This window comes from Doryrhamphus excisus, chromosome 1, assembly GCF_030265055.1.
Source record: "Doryrhamphus excisus isolate RoL2022-K1 chromosome 1, RoL_Dexc_1.0, whole genome shotgun sequence".
NCBI classification, from domain to species: Eukaryota; Metazoa; Chordata; class Actinopteri; order Syngnathiformes; family Syngnathidae; genus Doryrhamphus; species Doryrhamphus excisus.
Window position 1 is genome coordinate 41,100,270 of NC_080466.1, and position 27,946 is coordinate 41,128,215.

Here is a 27,946-nt window from a genome sequence, read left to right on the forward strand (position 1 = left end):
CGGATAGCCAACAAACATTGTTTATGTAAGGCAGCCCGTCCTTCCTGTTATCAAAGGACGTCCCGTGATGAGTGCGTCCCGAGCGAGGAGCTGCCATGGTCACGTTCGTATGGCCTAACGAGCACTGGCAGACTCCCCCGCATCAGCATTTTTAATACCAGTCTCATATCATACATGATCTCTGACAAAAGACCCCCCCACCCCACCCCGTACTTGGTCACCTGGCAACGTGTGGAGTGGCCCCCCGAGGCTGATTAATTGACGCCGGAGAGACGACGGACAGAGCAGATCTTTAACTTAGCAGCATAGCGGGATCATGCTGGTGCTGCTCCGCTGCCGAAGCAAGATAGCCGGTGGCTACGGCTCGGATGGGGGGGACCTTTCAAAACCAATCGCGTCGCACGCCCATTCCCGAGCTGCGGCCCTCGCGCTATCAGAGCAGATAACGTGCTCCGGTAAAGGTTACGACTCGCCATGACATTTGTGTTGAGAGGCAGCAATGCCTGATTCCTGACGACGGGATCTCCAGTAGGAGCTTGTGTTTGGGAGGAGATGGCTTGTTTGGAATGGAAGGTTCAGGGGGGAAGACGCGCTAAGAAGGCCTCAGGCAGAATATACGTTAGACCAGGGGTCCTCAACTGGTGGGTTGGGACCAAGTTAAATGATTTAGAAGGAAAAAGTATATATATACGAAAATGACTTACAATTATTACAAACGAAAATGACTTGAATAAAAGTGCAAAGAAATTAATAATATCTTAAAAGTAGAAAAAATTATGAAAAATAAATGACAATTATTAATTAACTGTAATAAAAATAATAATCAAATATGACTTCAATAAAAATGTTTTTAAAAAATAAAGAAAAAAAATTAATAATAAATGATTTAATAGTGAAATTATGACAAATAAAATGACTTCAATAAAAGTGCAAAAAAATTAATATCTTAAAAGTAGAATTTTTTTTAAATAAATGACAATTATTAACTAAAAAAATAATAATCAAATATGACTTCAATAAAAATGTTTTTAAAAAGTAAAGAAAAAATTTAATAATAAATGATTTAATAGTGAAATTATGACAAATAAAATGACTTGAATAAAAGTGTACAAAAATAATTAAAAATAAAAGAAAATGATTGTGTAAAAAAATAACTAACTTAAATAAAAGTCTATAAAATAATTACAAAAATAAAAGAAAATGAATAAATAATTGTAAAAAAAATAAAAGTAAAACTTAAAGTGAATATATATACTAGCGTAAAAATAATTAGATAAAAAATTACAATAAGTTAATAAAATAAATAATGACTTGAATAAGTGTAAAAAAAACAAATTCACTTCGCCATTAGTGTGTAAACATCTTACAGTACAGTTATACTGCTACATAAGCTGTACACTGACTACTCTAAAGCATATCCAAGCTTGACTTCTATGGTATCATCCCTTGAGGAGACTGGTTAAATGATTTTCTTACTGGTTTGAATTTCGATGAGCATTGGCAGCATTGTGAGCAGCCTCCACTGTCCAGGACTTTGCTAAAGGAAGCACTTTTCTATGACACAATTGATTGGCCGCTGTAATTTTCCACCTGAGCGGCTCTTTGTGAAAGTTTGGCGGGAGCCATCTTGGTGCGAGTGCTTCCTTAATGCTATTCTTTAAAGCCTCTGATGGGCTCTGGCGAGGGTGTGTGTGTGTGTGTGTGTGTGTGTGTGTGTGTTTGGATGTAGCGCAGGCAGGCTAAGTCACACGTGACTGTCTTGTCAGGTCACCTCTCATCAGGGAGCCTTTAAACGGAAATATCGCGCGCAGAACACAAAAGATGCACAACATCACAGCCCTCCCCGAGAGATTTTCATGTACAAAGGCGGCACTGATTTACCAGCAAATGTATTGATCGGCTTCCCCCGCTCGCTGGCGCCGAGTCCGCCTGTTGGCAACGCCGTGAGGAGATATCCCTCCTCCGTCTCCTCCTAAGAAATAGGACGGTGCGACCTCCATCGCAGGCCGCCGTGCTCCTCCATCTTTGCTTTGCTTGGACGTGACACAAGGTGAAATATACACTCGCTGGACACTTCATTAGGTACACACATTGGTCAGATAAGTCGCCATACGCAGTATACATAATATGACAAGGGCGTTCGTGAATCAGGCAAATGTGTGCACGACGTGTTGGGAAGGGTGGACTTCCTGTGAAGGACGCGGACGCAGAGCGTGACAAAACAGTTATCACGGCCGGAGACAGACAGACCATCTCCACGCCGAGACATGAGAGACGTGACCAAGAAAAGGGGGGATGGGGGGGGGGGGGCAGTGACACAGCCGGATGCCAAAATGAAGAAAAGATGGAATGAAGATGACGGGAAAAAAGCTCTTTTTGTAAAAGAACAGACGTGCTTTTATGTGCACTTCTGAGAGCTCATTCATTTTAGTGATGCGGAAATTCCAACGCCTCAGTGCTGAGATGACCAACTATCATGAATACATCATCATCATCCTTTTTGACAAGTTCATTCATTCACATGTCCTTTAAATCGTCCACAAAAGCAAATAAGGAGCTCTAATTAGCAGCTTGTATCCACGCCACAAGATGGCAGTAGCTGCATTCAGCATCCATCTACCTCTGCATGCGCTTTAAAATGTTAGCGTGATAGCCATGCGTGTTACACTCGTACTGTCGTTTATGAGGACATCATCAGTGCTGATTGGTTTCGCCGCAATTACAACATTGGTTCTGTTGCTGCTGTTAATAAACGAGAGCTACTATGTCCTTTACACTTCCTCATGCACTCCACATTATTATTAAAGTTGAAAAAATAGGAATGTAATTGCAATTAATTTGTATTAATTCAATAAAATATTTGTAAAATAATAGTAACCTGCATGGTGAGCGAGTGGTTAGCACGCAGACCTCACAGCCAGAAGAACTGAGTTCAATCCCGGATACTCCGGTTTCCAAAAACATGCAAGGTTAATTGTCGACTCCAAATTGTCCATAGGTAGGAATGTGAGTGTGAATGGTTGTTTGTCTATATGTGCCCTGTGATTGGCTGGCCACCAGTGCAGGGTGTACCCCCCCCCCCCCCCCCTCGACCAAAAGACAGCTGGGATAGGCTCCAGCACCAGAAAATGAATGAATGAATAGCAACCTGATTAGTCATAAAACCTCAGTTAAAGGATACAAAATATTTTAAGTCTGTAGAGAAGACACTATTTGAAAATAAACATCATATTTAGTAATGGGAAAAATCAATCTCCTAACCCTCCCCCCAATCCAAGAAACAAGCAGAATGGAAACAGTGGGAATCTTTTCCTGGGAATTACTCCATCTAAAAAGAGAGGAGTAGCAATGTCTGACAGGAAAGATCGTCTTTAAATGCTAGAAAATGACCAGCATTGACCTAATCAGACAAGTGTTTGTCCTCCATGATTAGCTTTAGTTGTCTACAATTAGCTGTACCACAACACCCCCTGCTGGTGAAAAACAAACCTACACGACTAAAGCGCTGGTTTAAGTCCACATTTCCAGTTTTTTTTCTCACCGAATTTGAAATTAATGATGCGGAAAACGTTTTATTTTGATTGAAAATGATTTTAATCATATACTGGCGTGTGTGTGTGTGTATGCGTTATAAAGCCTTGAATAAACATACGGTATAAAATAAAACACGAGTAGTGTTAGTGGTTAAAATGGATGCATGTATTAATAGTAAAACCAACAGCCAATCAGGAGCGTTTACCCGTGAGTGGGCGTGGAGCAGCTGTCACCAGTCCAACCTGGGTAACACCTGCACTCAAACTGGGCCCTCATGCGCGTTACCTCCCGTGTCGTGATGCGTCCCATCACGGTGTAGCCCCGCCCGCCTTCTGCTCTCTTCTCGGCCACCACTTTCCACCATGCAGGATCCAAGTGGAGATACACCCTCGACTCGGGGTCCCTTCTCGCGCACCTCCCCCTTGAGGAGCACATGGCTTGGCTGCACAGCGTGGCCGCCGCGGTTACGTTGACCAAATATGGACCTAGAGTTTCATCGATGTACCACTTGACGACGTTACAAGTTGCCTGGAAGAAGGAGGAGAAGACGATGAAGAATTATCTTACTTGTTCATTGCTTTTTTGGTGGTACCTCGGATCTGGAGAAAGCGTGGTCCCCCCACAGCACTACCCCAGCAGATCCCAAGGCGGCGCTCTCTCCGATAGTGTAAACAAGATGCTCCTGTAGGAGACAACAGAAGAACCGAATATTTCTGGTAGCTCCAAAGGATCTTCTTACCACTTACCTGCGAGAGGAACGCTAGTGAATACGTGTAGACGATGCGAACGTAGGGGATGACGGGCAGATCGGGCCGAGCGACCTGAACGCCAGCCCTCATGGCCTCCAGGATGCGGTGATGAGCGTAGAGGCCCACCTCCCTGCCGACGGCTCGCAGCTCCAAGCTCAGGTAGATGTTTGGATACAGAGCCGAGGAGACGTTCCACAGCCACATCAGCTCGTCGTTCCTCTTGCACTCCACGGTGGGACACTCGCCCGTGTAGTTGATGCTTTTGTAAGGATTGTAGCATTCGGGGAAACCGTAAAAACCCCACAGTCCGTCAGGCCTCTCCTTCTGGCCCAGTTTCAGAGTCTCTTCCATTAACTTCTTACCGTCGGTCTCAAAGGCCGCCCGGGCTAAGGCGTCCACCACTGCAGGCTTCCAGTTTGGATGCTTGGACTTGACAAGAGCTCTTGATGCTTCCCAGTACACCTGCTTAGTGTCCCAGTTCCTCTCCCACACAGGCCTCCAGCTCTCCCAGTCCACCACGGCCAAACCTTGGAAGTCCTCATTGGGGATCCATTTATGGATATCCTCTTTGGCGGCCCTGAGGTGGTCTTTGAGGCTGGCGTTCTGGGGCACGCCGCCGTTAACCGCCTTGCCTTGACTGTACCTGGGATACAGACCCAGTTTATCCGTGTAAAAGATGGTTATGTTTTCACCCATGAAGGTTTGGTTCTGGTTCTCGGCGATGTTGAACGTCCCCAAGTCGAGATCCACTCCATACTTGGAGAGGCAGGCGTCAGTAGGGGCGTTCCACACGGCCCAGAACGGCAGCTGGGAAAAAGATGAGGTTGCCACAGAAACCAAAGAAACGTGGCTCATCACAGTGAGGAAGAGCAGCATGTCGGGATGGAGACAACTCATCACTATGAGAAACAGAAAGGCAGCGTTACTAGTACTTACTCTGAACTCATCAAAATACTCGCTGGGAACTTATTTTATACCTTTTTGGTAACTGTACCAACAATTAACTTAAGAGTCCATTCATGAGTTTTCTTGTATAACTATATAATCAACACAATAACACAAAAATAATGTCATTTAATCAAATCTTAAATAGGCGTAAACTAACCAATTTAACTGTGCCGTTTATTACTAGCTTCCTTGTTTGGGCGTGACGTCATAATAACTCACCCGGAAAAGAAAGCTGCGACTCAAGCTAAATGAGCGCATATCGCCACCTAGCGTTCCTTCCAGAAGCATCCATAGAAAAGGCATTTACTGAATACGCTTATATCTGTCAAATCTCAAATGTCAAAATCAAGTGATAGCTGTTGTGTTATGTTTGTACATTCTTATTAGAAATGTCGTTCCCCTTTTCTCGCAAGTCAGACATGTTGAAACCCTGGTTATCTTGCTTCACAATTTCGAAGAGGATGTTACTACACTACAGTTACAGTATGCTGAAACAGTGTTCCTAGTTGTGAAGCACACAAAGTCAGTAAACTCCAATTTTAAAGACGGAAAAGTGACGATTTAGACTCTTGAGCACATATTATTACTGTACTTGAAAGTTCTCTAATGAGAAACACATGTTGTGGTAAAAGCTGCACTGCCAGACAGATGCTTACGGATTGCCCACGCGAGAACGACGTGAACACTTACACTAACGTCACACACTTTGCTACTTACCTACACGCCACGTTGGAGTGATCAATTATAGTTTGGATATGTTGAGGAAAACAACCAAAGCGGGCTCATAATCACCTGAAGGGGTGAAAACACAACAACAGACGTGGGAAGTCTAACAACCAATAGGATCTAGTCTTGTTTTCACACAGCCAATAAGGCTACTAGGTTTCTCACAGCCAATCAGAATGAGCCATACTAGAGTCCTGACTTTTAAAGGGACAGGCTCATTAAAACGCTTTCACGTAGTTAAACTGTTCCACCATTAGCATAAGGTGCACACATTTTGAATGGATTTCAATGGAAAACTGTATTATCAAATTGACTTGTATACTTTAATAAGTCTGTTAAAAAAACACTAAACTGTTATAACCCATTATGTGGTTTCCCCGTAAGTAGAAGTAAAAAATAGTTCTTGGTTTAACAATAACCTGCAATTACTTGAGGAGGGGGGAGAAGTTAGAAGCAAACTTGACAAAGCTGATCTTTTTTTTTTGGCCTTCAATGCGGACTACAAAGGCTTCATAACAGTATGGCAGTTCTGTGTTAACTAACTTAATCATGATTATTATTATTACTCAATCATGATTATTGAAAATGGCATTTTAACAAGACAGGACAGAGATAGGAAGTAATGTATTTATAAAGTGACAGATATCTGGCAACCCAAACAGTAGCTGAAACAGGCAATTTCTTTTCAGAAAGAAAATGGAGCAAAACAGAACCATTTTAAGGAGTAGTAAAGTAGTAGTCATGTTTTAGGCACAGAAAAAATACATTCAAATAAATACTGCCACGGCTTTCATAAAATCTATTTTCCAATTTTCTGATCATTGTGGAAAAAAAAAAACAAATATCAGGCACGTCTTATGAATCGTTCTTCTCGCTAGGCAACCGACATCCATGCACTCATTCGTCACATTTCCCTCAATAAACATCCTGGCTGTGAGAAACGGGGAATCTGACACCTTGGGGAGACCAGGAAACAGAGCAAAAATGTAAACACGATCATTCCAGCAGGCCCTCGTTAGGTGAAAAAGTTACAAAAATAACCTTTTAACCCACTTGCAGTGTTGCAAATTCACGTTGTGTTTTTTTTTTACAGCATTCGAAACACACCTTGACCTCGGGATTCTACAGCAAAGGCAGCACAACGATAAAAAGGAGCAGCAAGATCACACACTGCAGTGTCGACACGGACACCCGATAGGCCGCCCCACTGTGGTACCGAGTGTCCGGCTTCTCGCAGCGTTCCCCCTCGAAACCGCTGTAACATTGGCATCGGAAACTGCCGCCGAAATCGGTGGTGTGAGCTTGGTCGGGCTGGACCGTGACCTTCAGCTTGCCGCCGGCGCTGGCCCGGACGCTGTGGGTGAGGGGGTTCAGGTGTAAGTAAACATCGGCGTCTGGGTCGCGGCGCAGACAGCGCCCGTGAGAAGTGCACAAGCTCTGGCTGCATAACTCTGCTGCCGTGGAGACGTTGAGGAGGTATTGGCCCAGAGGACCCCGAAGATAAGCATCCAGCTCGGAGCAGGTGGTCTAAAAGGAGAAAAGACAAGAGTTATCGCTTGTGGACGGGAGGATTTATGGATGGCCATGGAATTACATTATTCTCTGCTTCTGGGGGGCATTTTGGCACACTTATTCCAAGATTTTATTTTGAAATGTAGGGCCATTAGAATGAATGAAAAAATGAAAATGTAAAAAATATATATTTATATTACAACTTTTTGAATATTAACTCTAATATTTGCTCCAAAAAAACCCCCATTGATATTCCAATTCCCATTTCAATTTTTTCCCATAGAAAAATTTGGAATGGAGTTCTTCTGAGGAAAAACATATTTTTAAAAAAATATTTTTTTTTAACAGGCTGCACGGTGGTCAAGTGGTTAGCGCGCAGACCTCACAGCTATGACACCCGAGTTCAATTCCACCCTTGGCCATCTCTGTGTGGAGTTTGCATGTTCTCCCCGTGCATGCGTGGGTTTTCTCCGGGTACTCCGGTTTCCTCCCACATTCCAAAAACATGCTAGGTTAATTAGCGACTCCAAATTGTCCATAGGTATGAATGTGAGTGTGAATGGTTGTTTGTCTATATGTGCCCTGTGATTGGCTGGCCACCAGTCCAGGGTGTACCCCGCCTCTCGTCTGAAGACAGCTGGGATAGGCTCCAGCATCCCCCCTGCGACCCTTGTGAGGATAAGCGGCAGAAAATGAATGATATATTTTTAACTATATTGAAAAAAATCATAATTACAATTGTGTAACTAAGTGTAACACCAAGAGTGTAAATAGTGTAACTTGAATGTTCGAGGCCCCGAGGGTTACAGTAGCACAACAACCACCACGGACATGTTCCTCCATGTGACCTGGAGCTGCTAGCTTGGAAGCGTGGCCCCGAACTAATAAGAAAAGCTGACACACACGGCCCACGTGACAAGATCGCATGACGACGCCACATGACACGCTTGGTGGGAGGCTCACTTTGTTGCTGGCGTAGGCCGCGTCTCCCCACAGGATGATGCCTGCTGCTCCCAAAGCCACGCTCTCGCCGATGGTGGACACCAGGTCTGTCTGGAAAAGATGATGTCATCAGGAATTATACTGGTAGCCTTAATGAGCACAAATAAAGTTCTGTAATGTGAATGTGCAGACGGAACCCGCCGGTCCGCCTGGGTCGAATCCAGGGTCCCCAGAATGAGAGTCGAGAGCGCTAGCCATCAAGCTAAGGCGTGTGGGGAGTAGGGTACCCGTTAAACTCACCCCCCCCCATACCTCACTCTCATCCAGGTAATTATACCAATGTGACCTGCCAGAATAAGACTCAAGAGTGCTACCCTTCAAGATAAAAGCCCAGGCTTTTGGCTCTCCTTCTCCTTGATGAAAGGGAGTATCGGGGGGGTTGGGGGGGTTTAAACAGATGTCAGCTGGTGCAGCTGTGCAAACGTACGTTGGTAAACCTCGCTCCCCAACAACTTAAAAGTCACACTGGACACCGAGTTGACAGCTAGGGCTTTTAGCGTGAAGGCTAACGCTCTGCAGGGAGCGGACCTTATGGGTTACACTGGGACCAGTTTCAGCCCCAAGGGATATAGAAGGTAGTCATGCATTTATTTAGCTCCACTTAACCAATGAATCAGATTTTATTTCATTTAAATCCCTTTATGAATGTTCTGCACTCCTGTTTCCATGCCAGTGATTTTGGACGCTTTTGCTTTGATTGCTGGATGACACGATGAAACCATCATTCATTCATTCATTCTGTGATTGACTGGTAGCCAGCCAATCACAGGGCACATATAGACAAACAACCATTCACACTCACATTCATACCTATGGACAATTTGGAGTCGCTAATTAACCTAGCATGTTTTTGGAATGTGGGAGGAAACCGGAGTACCCGGAGAACATGCAAACTCCACATAAAGATGGCCAAGGGTGGGATTGAACTCGGGTCTCCTAGCTGTGAGGCCTTCGCGCTAACCACTCGTCCTCCGCGCAGATGTATTATTCATTCATTCATTTTCTACCACTTATCCTCACGAGGGTCGCGGGGGTGCTGCAGCCTATCCCAGCTGTCTTCGGGCGAGAGGCGGGGTACACCCTGGACTGGTGGCCAGCCAATCACAGGGCACATATAGACAAACAACCATTCACACTCACATTCATACCTATGGACAATTTGGAGTCGCTAATTAACCTAGCATGTTTTTGGAATGCGGGAGGAAAACCGGAGTACCCGGAGAAAACCCACGCATGCACGGGGAGAACATGCAAACTCCACACAGAGATGGCCGAGGATGGGATTGAACTCGGGTCTCTTAGCTGTGAGGCCTGTGCGCCAACCACTCTACCACCGTACAGCCCTGAATCCATCATATTGATTCTAATAATCAGAGACTCCAGGTGACCTTCTGTGACAGCTCATGTTTGTTCTTCTCTGTTAAGGAAGTCGTCAAAAGGGTGTTAGCGCGTTTTTAGAGGGGACCACCACCCATCCGTCCAGTGTGCTATCGACACAGGAAAGGACTGCGCTCGCTGATAACCCCACCGCGCTGCCACCGATCACACGGGAACACAGATTGAACTTGGACAGAGCCAGACATGTGACATTTGAGGACTGGTCACAGTGAGCTCACCTCCGTCAGCTGTTCCAAAGAGTTGATGTACGTGGGCCGCGTGTACACAAACACGGGCCGAGCCAGGCCGTCGCCCGACGACGCCAAGCGCATCCCTTCCTTGACTCGGTTCCTGACAAACTGGCGCCCGGAGGCGGAGGAGCGCAGCACGGTGCCCATGTAGATGGACGGGAAGAGCGCCGTGCTCTCGTTCCACAGCCACTTGAGCTTCTCGTTGCGCGCCACTTCCACGTCGGGGCAGCGCCCCGTGTAGTACTCCAGCGTGAGCCTGTAGTCGTGATTGTAGCAGTCCGGGAACAGGTAGAACCCCCACAGCTGCTGGGGTCTCAGGTTTTTGGCCCGTCTCAGCGTCTCCAGCATGAACTTCTTGGCCGACATCTCGAACTCCTGCTGGGCCACTTTGGAGACCTGCTCGGCCGGCCAGGTGGGGTTCTTCTGGCGCACCAGCTCTCGGGAATGTCTCCGGTAAATGTCCTTGGCGTCCCAGTTGCGTATCCACAGGGGGCGCCACTCTTCCCAGTCGATAACCGCCAGGCCTTTGGCGTCCGGCTCTCGTATGTACTTCTTCACCCCCAGCGGCATCTTTTCCAGGTGTTGCGCAAGACTGGACACCTGCGGAAGACCCCCGTTCACGGGGGTCCCGTCTGGCTCAAAGTAGGGGTACAAACCCATGCGCTCCTTGTAGAAGACGGTCAGGTTCTGTTTGACAAAGCCCTCGGTGGGAGAGGCCACGATCTCAAACTGGTCCACCTGAAGGGCGATGCCATGGCGAGGGAAACAGTCCTCCGTGGGGGCGTTCCACGCTAGCAGCAGAGGCTTCTGGGAGTACAGCGGCCATCTTGTGGCCTTCGGTTCGACAGCAGCGAGTCCATCCCACAGCAGCACAATCAGCAGCAGAGTCCAGTGCATGTCTCCTGGTGGCTCCTGACACAATAGACCGGCACTCTCTGATCTGGAATCAGCACACAACACATAGTCACTTTTCTACCCGGCACTCACACAAACCGGAACCGTTGCATGTAGTGGTTTTGATGGAAAACTGGGAAAAAATGTATTGTTTACGCTACAAGCCAAATAACCCAAATTAAACCCTAACAGGAACAAAATGGAAGATCCTTGCAAAGCAAAATAATTTGGAAGTGGAAAAAGTGGAAGCTCCACTGACCCCCACCTTTGCAAACTACAAACACAATAATAACCATGTTGTTAAATGACAGTGTCAATTAAATATTTGCACAATCCGGTTTGATATAACTCCCGTATCAAACTCATCCCTGTAATGTTTTCACTGACAAAAATAACTTCAGTTGAATTCATAATGAATAAAAAAAAAAAAGTCAATTCTGCGGGTGATCGTACCTTTCCTGTGAGTCCGGGGAAGCATTCCCACCAGCCAGCCGTCAATCAAGCCGCCGTTTGTGTTTTGTCAAAGCACGAACATTGCCGGAGGTTTAAAAAAAGAAGTAATAAAGTCGTAGACGTACTTGATCACATTGTCTCCCGGCGGACTGAGAACGGGAGCAGCTGCCCCCCTGCGAGGTTGTGGAACACGCCAACCCGACTTGGGACGTTCCATTAGAGAAAGGGGGAAGTGTATGAGATAGAGATCGTCTAGCTATCATCTTCTAAAGAAAACATGTTATGACTTTCAAGTACTTATATGCACAGTTTTACTACGTCTACGTACACATTGTGCTATCTCTGTGAGCATTGCAGCTTTGCGCGTGGCTACTTATCCTTAAGCTAGTCTTCCGAACCCCCCTACCGAGAATCGTCAGATGAGCTCGTCCACCGAGTGAGTTCCAGTCTATGTGAAGCAGATGCAGTCATCACCAGCAACGTCAAGATTCTTTCAAGGTCACAGCCACTGTCGCTTTACTAAAAATACTGTCATCTAATCAGGAAAATTATTGTCCAATAGAATCATTCAAAGTGGGTCTGACGTCACATTTCAATTGATACCTCTTCTGAATGAACACTTGTAAGAGGTAGTGGTGGACTTTCACTTTAACGGAAAATGAATGACTATTCGATGAAATAGTGCTGTTATTAACCATATAGGCAAAAAAAATAGCAGAATTTCAACATTATTGACTGCCTTACAAGTGTAAAAATAAGTCAACCGGTGGAATAGTCATATATTAAAACTGAAGTTGTTGTGGATGAAAAGTGTGAAGCACGGCCATTGACAGCTTTGGCTGGGCCCGGGACAAAATAATCTAAGTGTGTCCCCTCGCCTCCTCGGGACAAGTTACTCATTTGCCCCCCCCCCCCCCAATCGCCCAAACAACAGCCCTATTGTGAAGGACACACTTTGTATACACTATTGTAGGGGCCCTAGACTAAATACCCAATATTCATTAACACACTGGTGGTGGTAAACTACATCCGTATCCACAGCTGCCATGGGGTAGTCTGACCACCACCAAACATTCATTTAATACACCAGTGTGGGCAGCACCGGAGATACAAGGAAGTGAGAATCGAACCGCCAACCTTCCGGACGACCTGTTCTACCCCCTGAGCCACTGCCGCCCATATTTAGAAACTTCATGCATTGAAAATACCCTCATGCTCTCCTCCTAGCGGTTCTCCGGCCTCTTAACATAAGGAGCGTACATTTGAAAGGTTGTGATTGCTACTGTGTCGTACCGTTCCTCTACAATCACTTGGCCGTCTACAATTAGTGGCAGAAGAAGCATCCGGAGGCCTCGCTTTTTTCCCGTATGAGGCCACTGTTTATGTGTAAAGATAGTTTCTATCAAGACACCAACAAATAAAATACACACTGTTGTCTTATCAGTGGAGCAGTACAGCCAATCAGTGGTCCTACTCGATGAGCGTGTCATCATATCTAACCTTCCTACGCCGCTGTTTTATTACCGTATAATCTTCACTTTTAATTGGATACTTTTCTAAGGTTATGTTTAGGCGGGGTGGTTATTGTCTTTTTTTGGCAGGCAGCGGGCATCTGCTGTGCACATGTCCTCGATGCCCGAGGCTTGTGTTGACAAGCGAGGGCCGCCTAACACAGCAGATAAGAAAGTGTCAAAGTGGGTTTTACAGCATGAGGAATGAATGCCATGAAGTAACAATGGCGGCAAAATGACCTCTATGTCTTTGTGTTGTGTAAAGGACAAGACAATGAGGTGTTATCACTTGTTAGAGATGTCAAGCTGTAAAAGTTTTACGGGGGTTTGTGAGGAGAAAAGACTAATCGGACAGGACTTTTTAGCGCCGCGTGACAGCGGCGAGGTTGGAAGTGAGACGTTTTTCCGCTGTTTGTTTTCCAAAAATCCTTTGCTGACTCACCTTGTGGTGTCACGAGGGAAGCGTGCGCTCCAGGAAAACGATGCCTATGAATGGATACCGGGAACAAAGGAACGGTCTGCTCCCCCCCCCCCAGGGGGTCTCCTTTGCCCTCTTTCTTCCTGAACATGACATCAACACAAGTCAGTGGCAGGCAGGAAGTCAAAACAATGGCAGGGAAAACTGGGAGGGCGGGCGGCCACCTTCACTTTGACTGCATAAAGAATTCATTATCAACATTCGACATCAAAAGACACGCCTCAGTTCAGATGACAGAACACTGCAAAAACCATGCCGCACTGAATGCATCAACCAGAACAATAGTGTCGTTTATACAAGAGGAGACTGAGGGCAGCAACAAAATGGAGCGCTGCAGCAAATTAGAGACTGTGGTGCTCGGAAATTGAAATATCGATACTTCCGATATCTTGCTCGAAAATCGATTTTCAAATCAAAATATATTTTTTTTAAATTCAGGGCCAACATGCGGGAATTATGACATCATACATCCGACAGATTTTTTTTTAAATTTTTTAACGAGGCGAAGTTACCCGGACTATTTGAGGGTGAGCAAATCAAGCACACCTTTTTTTCTTGTTGTAACTTGCACTGTGAGCTCACTTGTAAACAAACATTTGGCGTACTGGTAGCGCAGAATATTCCGCAAGAATAACATCGAGCACACAAACAACCTTATCATCCACCCGAAACTCCAGCTTCACGACATTTGATAAGTGCAAAAGCTTTGCCGGAGACGCCAGATAGCTCCTCCCCCTCAATACTCGGGTTCACAGAGGGTACAAAATATGCTTTATCTCACCTGATTATCGATTCCAGTGATGGAACTCACTCGTGTTTAAAGACTTTGGTCTTTAGACTGACCCTGAGTTTACTTCCAAACTGCATACTGATTACATTTTCTAAGAGAGTATATACGCATAAGAGTTGTGGAAGTGGTACAGCAGTGTGTTGTGAATTATTGTGCGTATTATGTATGTTTCTATTTTCCGTATCTGTGTCGGGACCCGCCGTTGAAATGCTGCATCTCCGGGGTTATCTGAAATAAAAAGACATTTTAAGTTAATTTAACCACTTTCTTTTAACTTAGCTTAACTTAATGGCACACGGTCACGGCTGCTCCCCTCGAATACGCCAAATCACTGCCAGTTTCACCTAGAACAGAAATGTACACGTTGAAATCAAACAAGAAAGGTGAAGTTGATGAACAATGACATGGAGGGCAAATCTGAAGCCTGACAATGAAAACAATATAACAACAATATTCTATTTTTGTGTTTAATTTTTCAGTGTTTTTTGCAATGGTAAAGAGTATTTTCAATGACTAAACTAAATTTCTATAATTTAATCCACAACAGCTCCTGAGCGTGCGACCCCGCTCGTCCAAAAGCCAAACCCTTCCAGCTGCTGTCGCCTAAGTTAGCCTCTGCAACGTCATTTAAAGTAGTCACATGGCCTTCACAAATAACACTTTTAAACTTTTCTCCTTCTAATTCAGTGGTGACACTTTCACTGAGCAGCCATACGTGTGACAAAGCCGGGTGGCCCCCAGAGAAAAGAAGTTCGTCTTCCCGTCTCCGCAGCACCACAGATGAAAAAGCAGCAACCAGAGAGGAAGCACATGAAAGTCAGTGACCTCTGGCACAAAAAAAAAAAAAAACACAACAGACCACATTCCACACAATTACAGGCAGCATGCAAAAAAAAAGGCCTGGAAAAGAAGAGCAGGCCGCTTATTGTGGACATTTGTCAGCTGAAATATGTTTACATTGCCATTGAGCTTTGGTAGGCTGCCAAGCGGCAACAGTGGCCTCAAATTGTCATGATTATAGTCCAAGACTATAATTAGTGAGCAGCACAATAACCGAGGATTAAGAGAGGAAGCAACAGCATCCTCTGTGGAGGAGAGCGTTAGTAACTTTGGATTTTTGCTGCCATCTACAGACAAGTGTTAGTAAATAACATTTTACTGAGACAATACAACCTTTCATTACAGTTGAATGTCAAAATAATACAGTAAAAAAAACTCTGACCGGTGATGCATTTATGGGTGCACAAAAGGATTTTGTACTGGATCTAGACAGCTGGGATAGGCTCCAGCACCCCCACGACTCTCATGAGGATAAGCGATAGAAAATGAATGAATGAATGAATCTAGGATGGGAGTGATGTATTAGTAGTATTCTGGCAGGAACTAGAATAGTCCAGTCTTGAGGAGATAAAGGCATGACCAAGTTTCTCTGAGAAAGGGGACGCAGTCTGGAGATGTTCCTTACATGATAGAATGAGGTCTAGACCAGGGGTGGGCAAACTTTTTGACTCGCGGGCCGCATTGATTTAACAAAACGGGGGGGGGGGGGGGCAGACTATATATTTTACACGTAACAGTCCACCTGGTATTATTGTATCTGTAAAAGTGTCATGCAATCTGCTATTATTATTCATTATTTTATATTTATATTTAAATATTTTATATTTAAATATTTTTATTTAAATATTTTATATTTAAATATTTTAAAATTTATTATTATTATTATTATTATTATTATTATCATCATTATGCTTGTGTCCCTTTTTTCAGGAGCACTTTGTAAACAACAGACCACATCAAATAACAAAATTGATAAAACCATCAAAAGGTTGGCTCAAGCCATGATGCCAGTTCGTATGTTGAGTTTAAATGAAATACTTTGGAAAGAACGGACGGGCCGTATTCAAACACTTGGCGGGCCGGATGTGGCCCCCGGGCCGTAGTTTGCCCACCCCTGGTCTAGACTGTGGAGGACACGCTGATGAAGGTCAACTGGGAGTGGATCTGGTGAGGAGTCCCTCTGTTTTGTTGCCAGGCATGTGGTGAGATGGGTCAGTTTCCATGTCATCGGTATGGCAGTGGAAGCGCGACCCATGCTTTCTGGTAGCATCCATGTACTGAACAGTACAGGGCAGAGGACCAACCCTTGTGGAACACCACACATGACAGCCTTCCCAGCAAAACATATTCCGTCCTGCCAGAAGAATATTGATAATAAGCTCTTATTCTAAATCAAAACATCTGAACAAAACCTGTGCGGATTCGACATGTTCGACTCGGTAAACCATTTATTCAAGTATTTCCAACTAGATCATGTGTCATTATGTACAGTACATCATGTTCACTAGTGCAGGTCTGAGCATACGTGACCGAGAGAAGGCTGACCGACATACACAATACTGTCATATTATGTACAATGTACAATGTATACCTGGAACGAGACGCCACATTCATTCAATCACACAAGACACAAAGTTGCTACCTTTGTACATCCCCGCTAACTTTTTACAGCCTTTCTGTACAAGTACGAGTATTAGGGCCACACTACTTACAAAAATCGCCCCAGCTATTATAAGAATAAAGATGCAATATTACATGGAAAATTGAGTAATTTTATGAAAATAATATAAATATTACCAGAATAAAGTAGTAAATTACAAGAAAAAAAAAATAATTTATTAGATCTAACTTTTTTTTGATATTACAGAAATAAAGTTGTAATATTACATTTAAAAATAAGTCATATTTCTATGTAGAAATATTACAAAAATAAAAGTATTAAATTCCAAAAGAAAAATAGCATATTAAAATAACACTGTGATATTAAGAGCATAAAGTTGTCATGACAAAACTAAGATTTTTTTTAATAAGAACATAATATGAGCAGGATATAATATTAAAAGACAAATGTTGTAATTTTATGTGAATATATTTGATGAAAATTAACAAGGTTTTTTTGGACAGTAAAGTAGTAGCATGTGAATAAAAAATAAAATTCTTATGAGCAAAGCTATATTACGAGAATAAAGATTAAAATAAAAACGTTATTTTACGGTTTGGCTGTTGAGGATTTGTGAAGTTATATTTTAGTAACACAAATGAATACCCACGACGTTCTCGCAGAATTACTTTTTATTTCTTATTCCCATAATAATAATAATAATTCCCGTAAAATGACCACTTTTCCTGTACCACCACCTCATATTTGACCATTTATTTTCAGTGTGGCCCTAAACGTCCTCTGTATTGTCAACCACAGGCTAATACAGCATCTCAAACACACTGCCGTATGTGTGTGTGTGTGATATTATTAGAATATTTGACATTGTGTTTCTGCAAACCCCACAGTTAAACTCAATGTCCCAAATAAACACGACTCAGGTCTGACCTCTTCAGTCCAGTAGGAGTACTTCATACGAGATTTTCCATGAGTTAAATAAAAAGCTTCACATCTCACAAAGGATGATGGGGAAGTCCACATGAATGCAGGGATGGTCCAGCTTCACAATACCCTGGAAGAAACACAAAAACAATATAAGTGACGTTCAAAGACGTTGATAAGAAATACCGTTCTTTGGCTTTGGCTCACCTGTGGAATCAGATTCTTTTGGATCCTCTTCAATTTGGACTTTTTCCTGCCGTTTTTGGTCACCACGGTCTCTTCGTAGAATTCGTGGGCGAGGTCGCCATCCTCGTCGTAGTACAGCGAGCTGCCGACGCGACGCGAAATTGAAACAAATGAGGCATCACAGTAATATAATATGCTACATTTTTGTCAAGAATAAAGTCCAGTTGTCCCTCGCAATATTGCGATTCCATTATTGCTCAGTGCTGTATCATGTTTTTCTCAGAAATTAATCAATAAATGATTGCTGTTTTTGTGGCCTATTATCGTCAATACTTATTGAAATACAAGTGATTTAGAACAGTAGCCTGTGTTCTTATTCTGGATTATTGTGCCTGTTGGTTGATAATTCAAACCTGCAATAAAAGACTGTTGTAATCTCACAACCATTACAGTCACATTACTGACACCTATGGACCAGTGTAGGATACTACATATCAACACACGACTACTAATAACGGCAAAATAACGGCCGTAAAAATGCCTATTTTTGACCAGCGACTGTTGAAAATAGTCTGAACTTTCGCACGGTGCGTTCAAGGACCGCCAAACAAAGTTCAAAATCTCAATACTTGACGAAATAATATTATGAGTCAAGCATAAAAAAATGAACATGTAAAAAAAATGGTGGGCTTTCTGACATCCAATTACTCACCCACCAAGCACACTACAACCAGGCCCTGTCTTAACTGAAGGACTTGTTCCATCCCCCAACCCTTTCCTGTACAATCCGCTCCCTTGATGCAAACCTCCTGACTATCCCTCGGACCAAGCACCCAACCTGGGGGGGGGACACAGCCTTCTCTGTTGCCACCCGATCCCTTTGGAACTCACTTCTGCTGACTGACTGTACCACTTTCTTAAAAACACACTTGTTCTGCACAGTTTAGTTACTATTTGTATTTGTTTGTGTTTACCTTGTAAAGTGTCTTTTGAGTTGTTGAAAAGCATTCTATATGTAAAATGCATTATTATACTGAACATATGACCTGTATTATCATGTTTTTATAAATTATTATGAACTTAATAATGATAATAACAGCTCTGGACAAATACATGTTGATACGATGGGCAACAAAACGTGTCTAGGGCAAGAAGGTGTTGATGTATGGTTGCATTTACCTCCTCCTGGTAAAAACAAAAGGTGTAGCGTTCCTGGAACATTTGAGACGGGCCAGGGACTGTTCGTTACCATCACTGGCAGAGTCACCTGCAGCTCCACTGCCTGAGAAAGGCCACACACCTTTGGCTTTGGATCCACTTCCTCCCATCCTCAGATGTAAGGCATTCTTACTGCTCAGGTGAAGCTCTCATCTAGGCCAGCCTCTTCATTTCTTAGCTACACAGGGACCTGAATAGAGGAGACATTAACATATTATTCATGAGTGTTGTATTACATTGTGAAATAGCACTACAGTTCATGTTGATGTTAACTGATAGGAAAAACAACTGTCTTTGCAGACTGAACAGAACGATAATAAAAGCTGCTCTATTTGTAGCCATGCTAGCTTCATACGCTAGCACTCAAAGATGCTAAGCATCATATGACTGACATCATTAATAATGCCTGGCAACACTACATCGCTTCAGAAACGTCACCACATGGTCTTACTTAAACATTATCGTTGTAGTAGTACTAAATAATACGTAACGTGTCAAAGTGGCTAATGGTAACCTGCTTGGTGAGCTATGCTAATTCATTAGCCACTGACGCAGGTTAGCAACAGGAGCTCAACCGTATCAAACACCTGTCGCCCGTCGTTTAAAAAAAAACCCCACCCCGCATATTTTAACCTGTTAAAATACAGAACCGCACAAACTGTTATTTTAAATAAATGCTTAACAGGTTTACCTTCTCTTACACCGTTCAATTACCATGACTCGAAGCGTTCGTTGCTATGGTGGTTGTAGTGACGATGGGATCAGCTGACCTCAAGCTAACCACTGCTAGCTAGCATTCGCGATACATAATCCATGAGCTTTGTTTAAAAAATAAAAAAAATAAACAAAACATACAAACCTTTGATTGATAGACTTTATTGAAAGCAGTGCACATTTGAAAGTGTTAAATGGCATCAATTTAGACCAGTGCTGCCAGCCACAACAATATGTATAATGATTTATATTAGTTATTATATTATAAAAATAATGGACTATTTACCAGCAGAACTGATTATTGGCCCTGTGCACATACACGTATAAAGACAGACATAAGAGTCAACACAGAAAAGGACAGAAAGTGAAATATAAACAAACAAATATCATTCACAATCACAGTCAACCTGTGTGATTTTGACACTGTGCTGCTCTCTGACATTCAGAAGTGCGTAACAAGTGCATAAATTGACAGTGAAAAATACAAAACTAACAAAGAGTTGCACCGAGGACGTGGCAAATGCTTCCAGTGAACACACGTTTCAGCTTTGTGGACATTTCAATGATCCACGGTGAGCTGCAAACGGGATCACCAGGTGGCACCATACGGCGGACATCGTTATCCGCCGTTTGTTCCGCCACGCTCCTCCTTCCTCTCAACTCATTCTCTCAGGCACATCAGACGCTCCAGGTGGAAGGCACTGCTCATGTCTCGCATCACTTCACACGCACATCCCCGCAAGCTCTCGCTCGCGTTCATCGTCTCTCTCGCGCCCCTTTCACACTCGTTCACCCAAGAGGTGCTTTGATTCTCTGAGGACTTCACATGCATCCGCGACTGCCGCTTCTCAAAACTTAAAAAGGTGACAGTCCAGCCTTAGAAGCTCATCATCCCGGCGTGGAGCCTTGCAGGGCCTCCTGCATCTTGGCTCGAGCCACAGCGTATTTCTGTATGATCTGCTTGACGTGCTCCTCTTCCTCGCGCTGGAGGATACGCAGGAAGTTGCTGAGTTCCGGCGTGGAGAAGGCGTACCACTGCGAGGAGGAAACAACAAAAAACTGGATCAGATTTTGTTTTCTGGGGTTTACGAGAACGAGAGGAGATTTTAAGAAAAAAAAACATTTATCACGGTTAATTGGTTCCAGACCTACAGCGATATGTGCTTTTCCACGAAGTAGGCATCGTAAATCTGCTGAAGATCTTCTAAACGTGTTTTTTTTTTGCATTATTGGAGCCCTCTAAACATGAAATAACCTTCTTGTCACTTTAACACACGTATTACACAATATAGTGAAGTTCACATAATAATAGAAAATACCACATCTTAGACATGCAGTAAATTAGACATTACACTGACTCATGCATTAGCATTGCTAGCATACTAGGTGGCTATTGTCTCATCAATGTAACGCTCCTGTTGGCTAGTTGCCCAGTGTAGTGGAATACTGCTGCAGTGGTGCAAAGAACACGTGTTGAACATTCAAACAGGAGCTGCTGCCAGCCACTGGCACTCTCCAAACTGCTAACCATGCTAACACTCGGCAACTGAGCAGTAGCCACACAAAAAGTTGTCGCGATGCTACACTTACGTTGACCTCTCCGGTTTCGTTCTCCTTGAGCACGAAGCTGAGAAGTTTCTCGCTGGGTCCAGCACTCAGTCTCAGAGGGAGGGGCCGCTCGTTATCAGACATCTTTCGAATGTAAACTGAAGCAGGACAAAGACACTCAGTTTGGGAAATTGACAAGGAGATCGCTCCAACGGGACGCAATACCTTGCTCGTGACGCTCACGGCGCTCGAACAGAGCAAACTTTGCAGGATTGTCCATGACGGTGAACTTCTTCAGCAGGGCCTCGATGACTTCGCGGGCGGACGTATGAGCACTGATGTGTAGGTGCTTAGACGTGTCCTTGGGCAAGTAGAAGGAGGTGCGGCGCTTCACTCCGCTACGCTTCCTTCCGCCCGATGCCTTCTTTGGGGACGGCGCGACAGACACGGGCCGCACCAGCTTGAACTGCACTTTAATGAAGCCGATGTAGGAGCCATCCTTGTTCTCCAGACGGGAAAAAAAACAATCGTTACAAGTGTGACCAATGCAAATGTGGCTCTTTTGCCGGAACTTACCATATGCATGAACAGGTTGCTGTTGATCTGGGAGTTGTAGTCCTTCACCTGCTTCTGAATGTCTGCACTGCTCAATTCCTGCTTGCTGTACTCAGTCGCTTCATCCTGGAGGAGAAAAATAAGAGTTGCATGGTAGGACCACTAGATGTCAGTGCTCAACACAAAAAAAAAATGTGATTGGTAATTGTCGTCCCTCGCTGTTGTAACATTGCACCCTGTGTTTTGTCCTAAATGAATTAAATTAGCATTGTTTTACGGTTGAATCCAGCCTGCTGTTAGTCAATACATATGCATCTTTAAAGAAATTGTATGTATTCGTAGCCCAATTAAGCATTTTCAATCATGAAAATGTCTAAATGAACTAAAACACAAATATCAGGCATTTAGAAGTTGCTATACAGCGTATAGTGTAATATCTGTGATGTTGCATGCGCCTATGGTGACGTCAGCTAGCTACTGTAGAGTTGCAGAGTGTTAGCATGGTTAGCGGTGTGGAGCGTGCCAGTGACTGACGAGAACTGCGGCCGACAGCAGCTCCTGTGTGAATGTTTTCCACTACACTGGCCACTAGGTGTCAGAAAGGTTACACCCATGAGACAATAGTCGCCAATTATCCTGTCAATGCTAACACGAGTCATATTTTTTTTGCTGATTTTTTTTATTTTATGACTTTATTCTAATATCTACTTTATATTTGAAAAATCAATGGTCTTTTTCCATTTTTCTTGTTGATGTGTATTTTTAAAATGTGTCGAAGGCTGATAAACTAAACAGACGCGGTCAAAAACAGCCCCTGTGGCCGCACTTTGAATACCCCCGTCCGAAGAGATCACAGAAATGGTGTGTTTTCATGAATAGTAATAAATTAGTGAACAAAACTATGGTGACATTTTGCTTCAAACAGAAAACAATGTTGCTCATTATAATGGAAAACTGGGCAACATGAAGCGATAAATGGGGTTTGTTCGCTCTGGCGGTGAGAACCGGTTGCATCAGACTCCCCACTTCCTGCCAACGCAGCCAAAGTGGTGAAGTCAACCCGAGCCAATCCTGCTTAACCCCTCCCGCAGCGGCTGCCGCGGGAGGGGTTAAGCGAGCGCGAAGAAAGGGAGTAATGATGGGAGTTGTGAAGGGAGGGGTGCGTGTGGAACCTGCAGCTGTTTGCAATGACAGCGAGCCACGGCTCCACACACCGCATTCCTTCACTGTGTATTCATGTAAAAATAGCCCCCCACCAGAGATACAATGCTCTCCCTTGTGTCGCAGACGCATCCTGTGAGGTCATCTGACTCTTCAGCCAGTCACGTTCCACTCATGTTCGCATTTGGCCCTCCAGCATTTGCAGTATCATTAGCATGAAATGGCCGTTTTCCTGTGTGCGCCCACCCGATGGCATTTCCTGCCTGCAAAAAACTCAACAGCCATCACTCTGCCTATGCTGCAGCATTATGTTAACTGGAAAATGCACCCTAAACATAAAAAGTTGAACCCTACACTGGAAAATTATGTGAAAACACAAGCCTCGAGCATAGTTGTGGTTCAAATATTTAGACATCAAGCCACATAAACTCAGTGGTAGCACTCTGACTGATTGAATGATGCTAATGTAATGCAATACATCAATAAATATTGACTATCCAAAATGCAGATGGCCTATAAACACATGCACCAAGAAAAGGTCACAAAGATGGAAAAAAGCTATTGTCAGTCAACGAAACCAAGACATGGTTTTGTGTGGGGGTTACTATGACATAAAACTCCACACATTCCATGACTCATGGATGAAATGAGTGGAAGAAAAGTCCAGTAAATGAGTGATGGGTGTAGCCACGGAAATGCTCTTACATCATCACATTTCCCTGCTTAATCCATGTTACATTTGTGTTAGAATTTTGTTTTTTTATGTTATCAGTGTCCCAGCATATCACCCTGTTCTGATATGCGCATAAACATAGTTTATTTAAAGTTGTGTTTACTTTCTAATGGTTGCGTTCGCGGACACCTCGGAAGTTTTACAACTCCGAAAAAAGAGGAAGCGCACTGAAACGCAAGGGAACTTCCACATTTTCATTTATGTCTCACCTTATTTGCCTGCGCTTTGCATTTCTGGCGTTTTGTGAAGAATGATGTCTTGGCGGTGAAGTACTGCTCGAACTCCGAGTCGGAGTCATCCGCGCTGCAATAGCCGCTGCTTGCGGAGCTGCCCCATGTCTTCTCGAAGGAAGGCGCTTTATCCGAGCTGCTAGACGAGCTTGTCATGGTTACTAAAATGCTAAACCGACACGCGAGTTGAAAAGAAAATAGTCCCGATGTACGAGCCTGGGTGTTTTGTGAGTCAATGTAGCGCACAAGAAGTTCGAAGGTTTGATGTCTAAACAGCCACGTTTCCGCTATACAGAACGCTTGTTCTCGTGTGAAACAGGATGTGGTTGTGCTGGAACTTCCTTAGCCCCACCCTAGCAAGAGCCACTTCCTCAGCGCCGCCTTGGTGTCCCCGCCCATTTTCAGACGTTGGACATTAGAAAATAAACAAATCCAGCGCAGCGCTTCCTGATTGGAGGCCGATTCAGGAAGTGACGTTTTGTCGGCATGTTGAAAGCCCCACCGACTCATGTGGCCAGTGTCACGTGATGGTCACTTTTTTTGGACCACTTCGTACACAGCAGTGATGTGTTCCTTACTGAAGCGAATTGGGCGTTTGATTCACTCGAGTACCCCCGGCTTGATTTCTTTTATTTAGCTAGCGGTATGAAGGGTGAATAAGTGAAAGACTTAACAGAGACGAATACCCGTGCAGCACTCGCAAGGTTTGAACGACTCGTTCAATACTCTCATATCTCTTGTCCACGGTACTTTCTAATACGACTCACTTAAACTGATTTGAATCGCTTATTTTCAGCCATCACATGACATTAATATTCTAATATGTCCTCAGCTGCATTAAATTATTGTTTTCCACTGGTAACACTACATTATATTAACTTTAGTTGTCATCATGGGCCAACAAAAATGTAATAATGTGCTATTTATGCTAACATTTTTACAAAATTCACTATACAGAAAGAGGAAAAAGACTTGCTATACCTGAGAGACTCTTGGAATACTTAAGAATCGATATGTCCAGTCAGGTTTTTTTTTTTTGTGTGAGTGAAGTGTATATTTAGTTTCTTACCACATTTGTGTCGGTTTCTATGGTATGCTCCACTACACACGGATGGTCGATAGATGAGCCTCGGTCCCAATTGCAGTCTAAGCGGATGAGGGGACGACAGCGGTAGTGACATGTGAACCTGCAATCTGGAAGAGGGGAACATTTGTTAAGGATTAGAAGTGTAACTGTACAGTTGCACACCTCTGCAAGCGACAAGCAAGAGAATAAACATATTGCTTTGCTCAGCAAAGTTAAAGGTGACAGGTAATGGTTTGAAGATGATGGTATTGTAGAAAAGCTGAATACAGGAATCCCTCGTTTATCATTGTTAAATGAATTTCCACAAAGTTTAATTCCTTCTTTAGAAACCCCAAATTTTCATCATTGGAGCATAGAAAACCTGTTTACGATCTTCTAAATACGATTTTGAACTATATTAGAGACCTGTAGACATGAAATAACACCCCTATGGTCACCTTTACAATTGCAATACCCAATAGAGTGGACATAAATAAGAGTAAAGAAGCCAGAGTTGACTTCAAGCTTTGCATGTTTAACAGCCGCTAAACTAGCCTATCCCAGCTGTCTTCAGGCGAGACGCAGGGTACACCCTGGACTGGTCGCCAGCCAATCACAGGGCACATATAGACAAACAACCATTCACACTCACACAGGAGAAGTTATACTAGTAAATTGCAATATTCTGTCATAATTCTTCACTTAAAAGTTACAATCTCGTCTCTTTCTCGTAGAAAGAATCGTGAATTGTTCTCATCACATATATTACATTTTTTTCTAGTATATAACAGTAATTGTAAATAATAATAAATTCACAATGATGCAAATTTCCTAAACAAACAACTTTTTCATACATGATAACAATAAAAGCGTAGTATGTCTGTTGTGTCTTTGGTCTTTAAAACTTTAAAAGTAATTTTTCTGTTCAGGAATGCATGCAAATAACTAGTTTGGCATCCTAAGCCAGAATTTATAATACTATTTCCTATTTCTGTTCAAATGTCCGGGTTTAAGAGCCTCTACATACTTAAGTATGACGTATTACAAACAGGACTTTGGTAATTACAGTATACTACGGTTTAGGGCGGCATAAACCATACATAGGGTTTATTGACAAAAGATGACCTAATATGGCACTCGCCTACCAAGCACTTCCATACTGTTTTTATGAGTTATTGAGAAATATACACAATTTTGACTGTTGCTACAAAACACGCAAACACAAGTTTGATGTTATTAGGTTATTGTTCAGTATTTGTGTTACGTGTTGATGCAACGCAAAGCGCAGGCTCGTTTGTGTGGCTTTCAGAACAGGAAATTCAAGGCCTTTAGATTTCAACAAGAGACACATGCAGAAGTAGGTGACATTTTAACACGGGTTTCTGCAAAAGGAAGAAGGTAATGTTGGTCTCACTGGCACAGCGCAGGCTCTGCTTGTAGAGACCCCAGATGAAGTCCCCACACAGGTCACACCAGGTGGGCTGAGCGTGGCTGCAGGGTTGAAAGTCGTGACCTTCTCCCGTCTCCTCCACCAGGTGGTGGTCCAGCTCGGAACTGCTCAGGATCCGGATGATGCCAACCCGGCTCAGCAGATCCGGGACCTTGCCCGGGCTGATCCTCAGGGCGTTGGCTCTCTCCAGACGTGGAGGCGAGCATGGCGAGTGTGCACCCGTCAGCCGGATGTGATCCCCGCTTGGGGTCAGGTCACGGAGCTCAATGAACTCCCCCGTGAACATCGTGTCGCTCTAAGCCCCTATGCCTCCATGGTCAGCTTTTAAGACAGAAAAACAGATCTCATTAAATAAAAAAAGATATTAACTGGGCAATATGTTCAATATTGAGGATGTAACTGAATAAGGAAGTCAAAATATCAACAACAACCGTACAACAGTTTGCAGTAAAAATCGGTATTTCATTGGAATTTAACTAACATCTAACACAGTATTGTGTTATAATTGTTGCACATCATGTTCATGTTGCTGTAAAACCTGTTTTAGCTTAAATGATGAAAATTGAGCATAAAATCGTGACGGTATTTGCTGTATAATTCTGATGCATTCAGGTGTAAACAGATTTTTAAAAAATAACTCCAGTAACCAACCCTTTACTCGATTGTACACATTCTCTTACACAGTTCGTGTACGCACTGTAAGGAAAAAAACTACATACTTGCAAACCAATAGCCAAGATTGACTTATATAAGAGTTCGAAGTGTATGCTTTCAACTTTAAATGTAGTATTTTCCACGGTACCCAAAGTGTACAACAAGCCTAGCATACCAACTCCGGGGTACATTTACGAAATAGCCACATTTTAACCAGACATGCTAACATATAAACACTGAATGACTAAAACCATTAAAGTACATTATTTTACAAATGTTACGTGCGATAACAACCGTTCGGCTTGTTTAACTCACCCAGGCAGAGGAGATAGCGGTTTGTCTCAAGAACATCTTCCATGAAGGAGACGAAAAACTTTCCCCGATGTTCGACATAACGGCGATGGGTGTCGTTCCCGCTCGAGGTATTACGGTAAAAAGGTGAAAAAATGTCGTTAGGTACTATTTCCCACTTTCCTCACAGAGGTGAGGCTCCCCCAACGGTGTTGCTTTACAAGCATCAGCGGAAGAAGAAGCCTTCACGGCTGAAGTTAGGAGGAGGAAACATGTGAGATGAGCTTGCAGTTACATCCGGGATGTTTTCTTTCAACTCTGAGGCACAGAATCCCCGTTGCTTGAGGTCCAGTGAGAACATCCATCCATCTGTTTTCCTCTCTTATCCTCATTAGGGTCCAGGGTATGCTGGAGCCTATCCCAGCTGACTTGGTTCGAGAGGCGGGGTAGACTCTGGACTGGTCGCCAGCCAATGCTCTTAATGTTAATTCACATTTAATCCGCGCATCGCCACTCAATGCAACTAGTGGTGC

At 43.7% G+C, this 27,946-nt stretch overlaps 4 protein-coding genes across 7 annotated transcripts; all 4 read right to left on the reverse strand.

Annotated features, from left to right (window-relative positions):
- Nucleotides 1–3,567: 3,567 nt before the first annotated feature.
- On the reverse strand, nucleotides 3,568–6,065 carry hyal1 (hyaluronidase 1). Of its 2 annotated transcripts, none has more exons than XM_058065917.1 (4): nucleotides 5,261–5,428; nucleotides 4,281–5,182; nucleotides 4,127–4,216; nucleotides 3,568–4,062 (listed from the first exon to the last, which is right to left on the reverse strand). In XM_058065917.1, the coding sequence occupies exons 2-4, from the start codon at nucleotides 5,178–5,180 to the stop codon at nucleotides 3,736–3,738; spliced, it is 1,317 nt and encodes a 438-aa protein (XP_057921900.1). In that variant the 5' UTR covers nucleotides 5,181–5,182; nucleotides 5,261–5,428; the 3' UTR covers nucleotides 3,568–3,735. The 2 variants fall into 2 exon arrangements, with proteins under 2 accessions (XP_057921900.1, XP_057921891.1); XM_058065908.1 differs by lacking the exon at nucleotides 5,261–5,428 and adding an exon at nucleotides 5,949–6,065 and having other exon boundaries at nucleotides 3,569–4,062.
- A 607-nt stretch (nucleotides 6,066–6,672) lies between these two features.
- On the reverse strand, nucleotides 6,673–12,283 carry hyal2a (hyaluronidase 2a). Its single transcript, XM_058065896.1, has 4 exons — nucleotides 11,447–12,283; nucleotides 10,088–11,039; nucleotides 8,433–8,522; nucleotides 6,673–7,484 (listed from the first exon to the last, which is right to left on the reverse strand). Exons 2-4 carry the CDS (start codon nucleotides 10,994–10,996, stop codon nucleotides 7,080–7,082), a joined length of 1,404 nt encoding a protein of 467 aa, XP_057921879.1. The 5' UTR covers nucleotides 10,997–11,039; nucleotides 11,447–12,283; the 3' UTR covers nucleotides 6,673–7,079.
- Nucleotides 12,284–16,495: 4,212 nt separating this feature from the next.
- tusc2a (tumor suppressor 2, mitochondrial calcium regulator a) lies at nucleotides 16,496–19,795 on the reverse strand. The gene is made up of 4 exons (XM_058065947.1): nucleotides 19,703–19,795; nucleotides 18,973–19,201; nucleotides 17,815–17,935; nucleotides 16,496–17,737 (listed from the first exon to the last, which is right to left on the reverse strand). The coding sequence occupies exons 2-4, from the start codon at nucleotides 19,119–19,121 to the stop codon at nucleotides 17,672–17,674; spliced, it is 336 nt and encodes a 111-aa protein (XP_057921930.1). The 5' UTR covers nucleotides 19,122–19,201; nucleotides 19,703–19,795; the 3' UTR covers nucleotides 16,496–17,671.
- Nucleotides 19,796–19,881: 86 nt separating this feature from the next.
- On the reverse strand, nucleotides 19,882–27,903 carry LOC131129379 (ras association domain-containing protein 1-like). Of its 3 annotated transcripts, XM_058072898.1 has the most exons (7): nucleotides 27,438–27,903; nucleotides 26,433–26,789; nucleotides 25,022–25,146; nucleotides 21,850–21,954; nucleotides 21,499–21,778; nucleotides 21,316–21,431; nucleotides 19,883–20,760 (listed from the first exon to the last, which is right to left on the reverse strand). In XM_058072898.1, the coding sequence occupies exons 2-7, from the start codon at nucleotides 26,752–26,754 to the stop codon at nucleotides 20,614–20,616; spliced, it is 1,095 nt and encodes a 364-aa protein (XP_057928881.1). In that variant the 5' UTR covers nucleotides 26,755–26,789; nucleotides 27,438–27,903; the 3' UTR covers nucleotides 19,883–20,613. The 3 variants fall into 3 exon arrangements, with proteins under 3 accessions (XP_057928903.1, XP_057928881.1, XP_057928891.1); XM_058072920.1 differs by lacking the exon at nucleotides 27,438–27,903 and having other exon boundaries at nucleotides 19,882–20,760; nucleotides 26,433–26,757; XM_058072908.1 differs by lacking the exons at nucleotides 25,022–25,146; nucleotides 26,433–26,789; nucleotides 27,438–27,903 and adding an exon at nucleotides 23,932–24,300 and having other exon boundaries at nucleotides 19,885–20,760.
- Nucleotides 27,904–27,946: the final 43 nt, after the last annotated feature.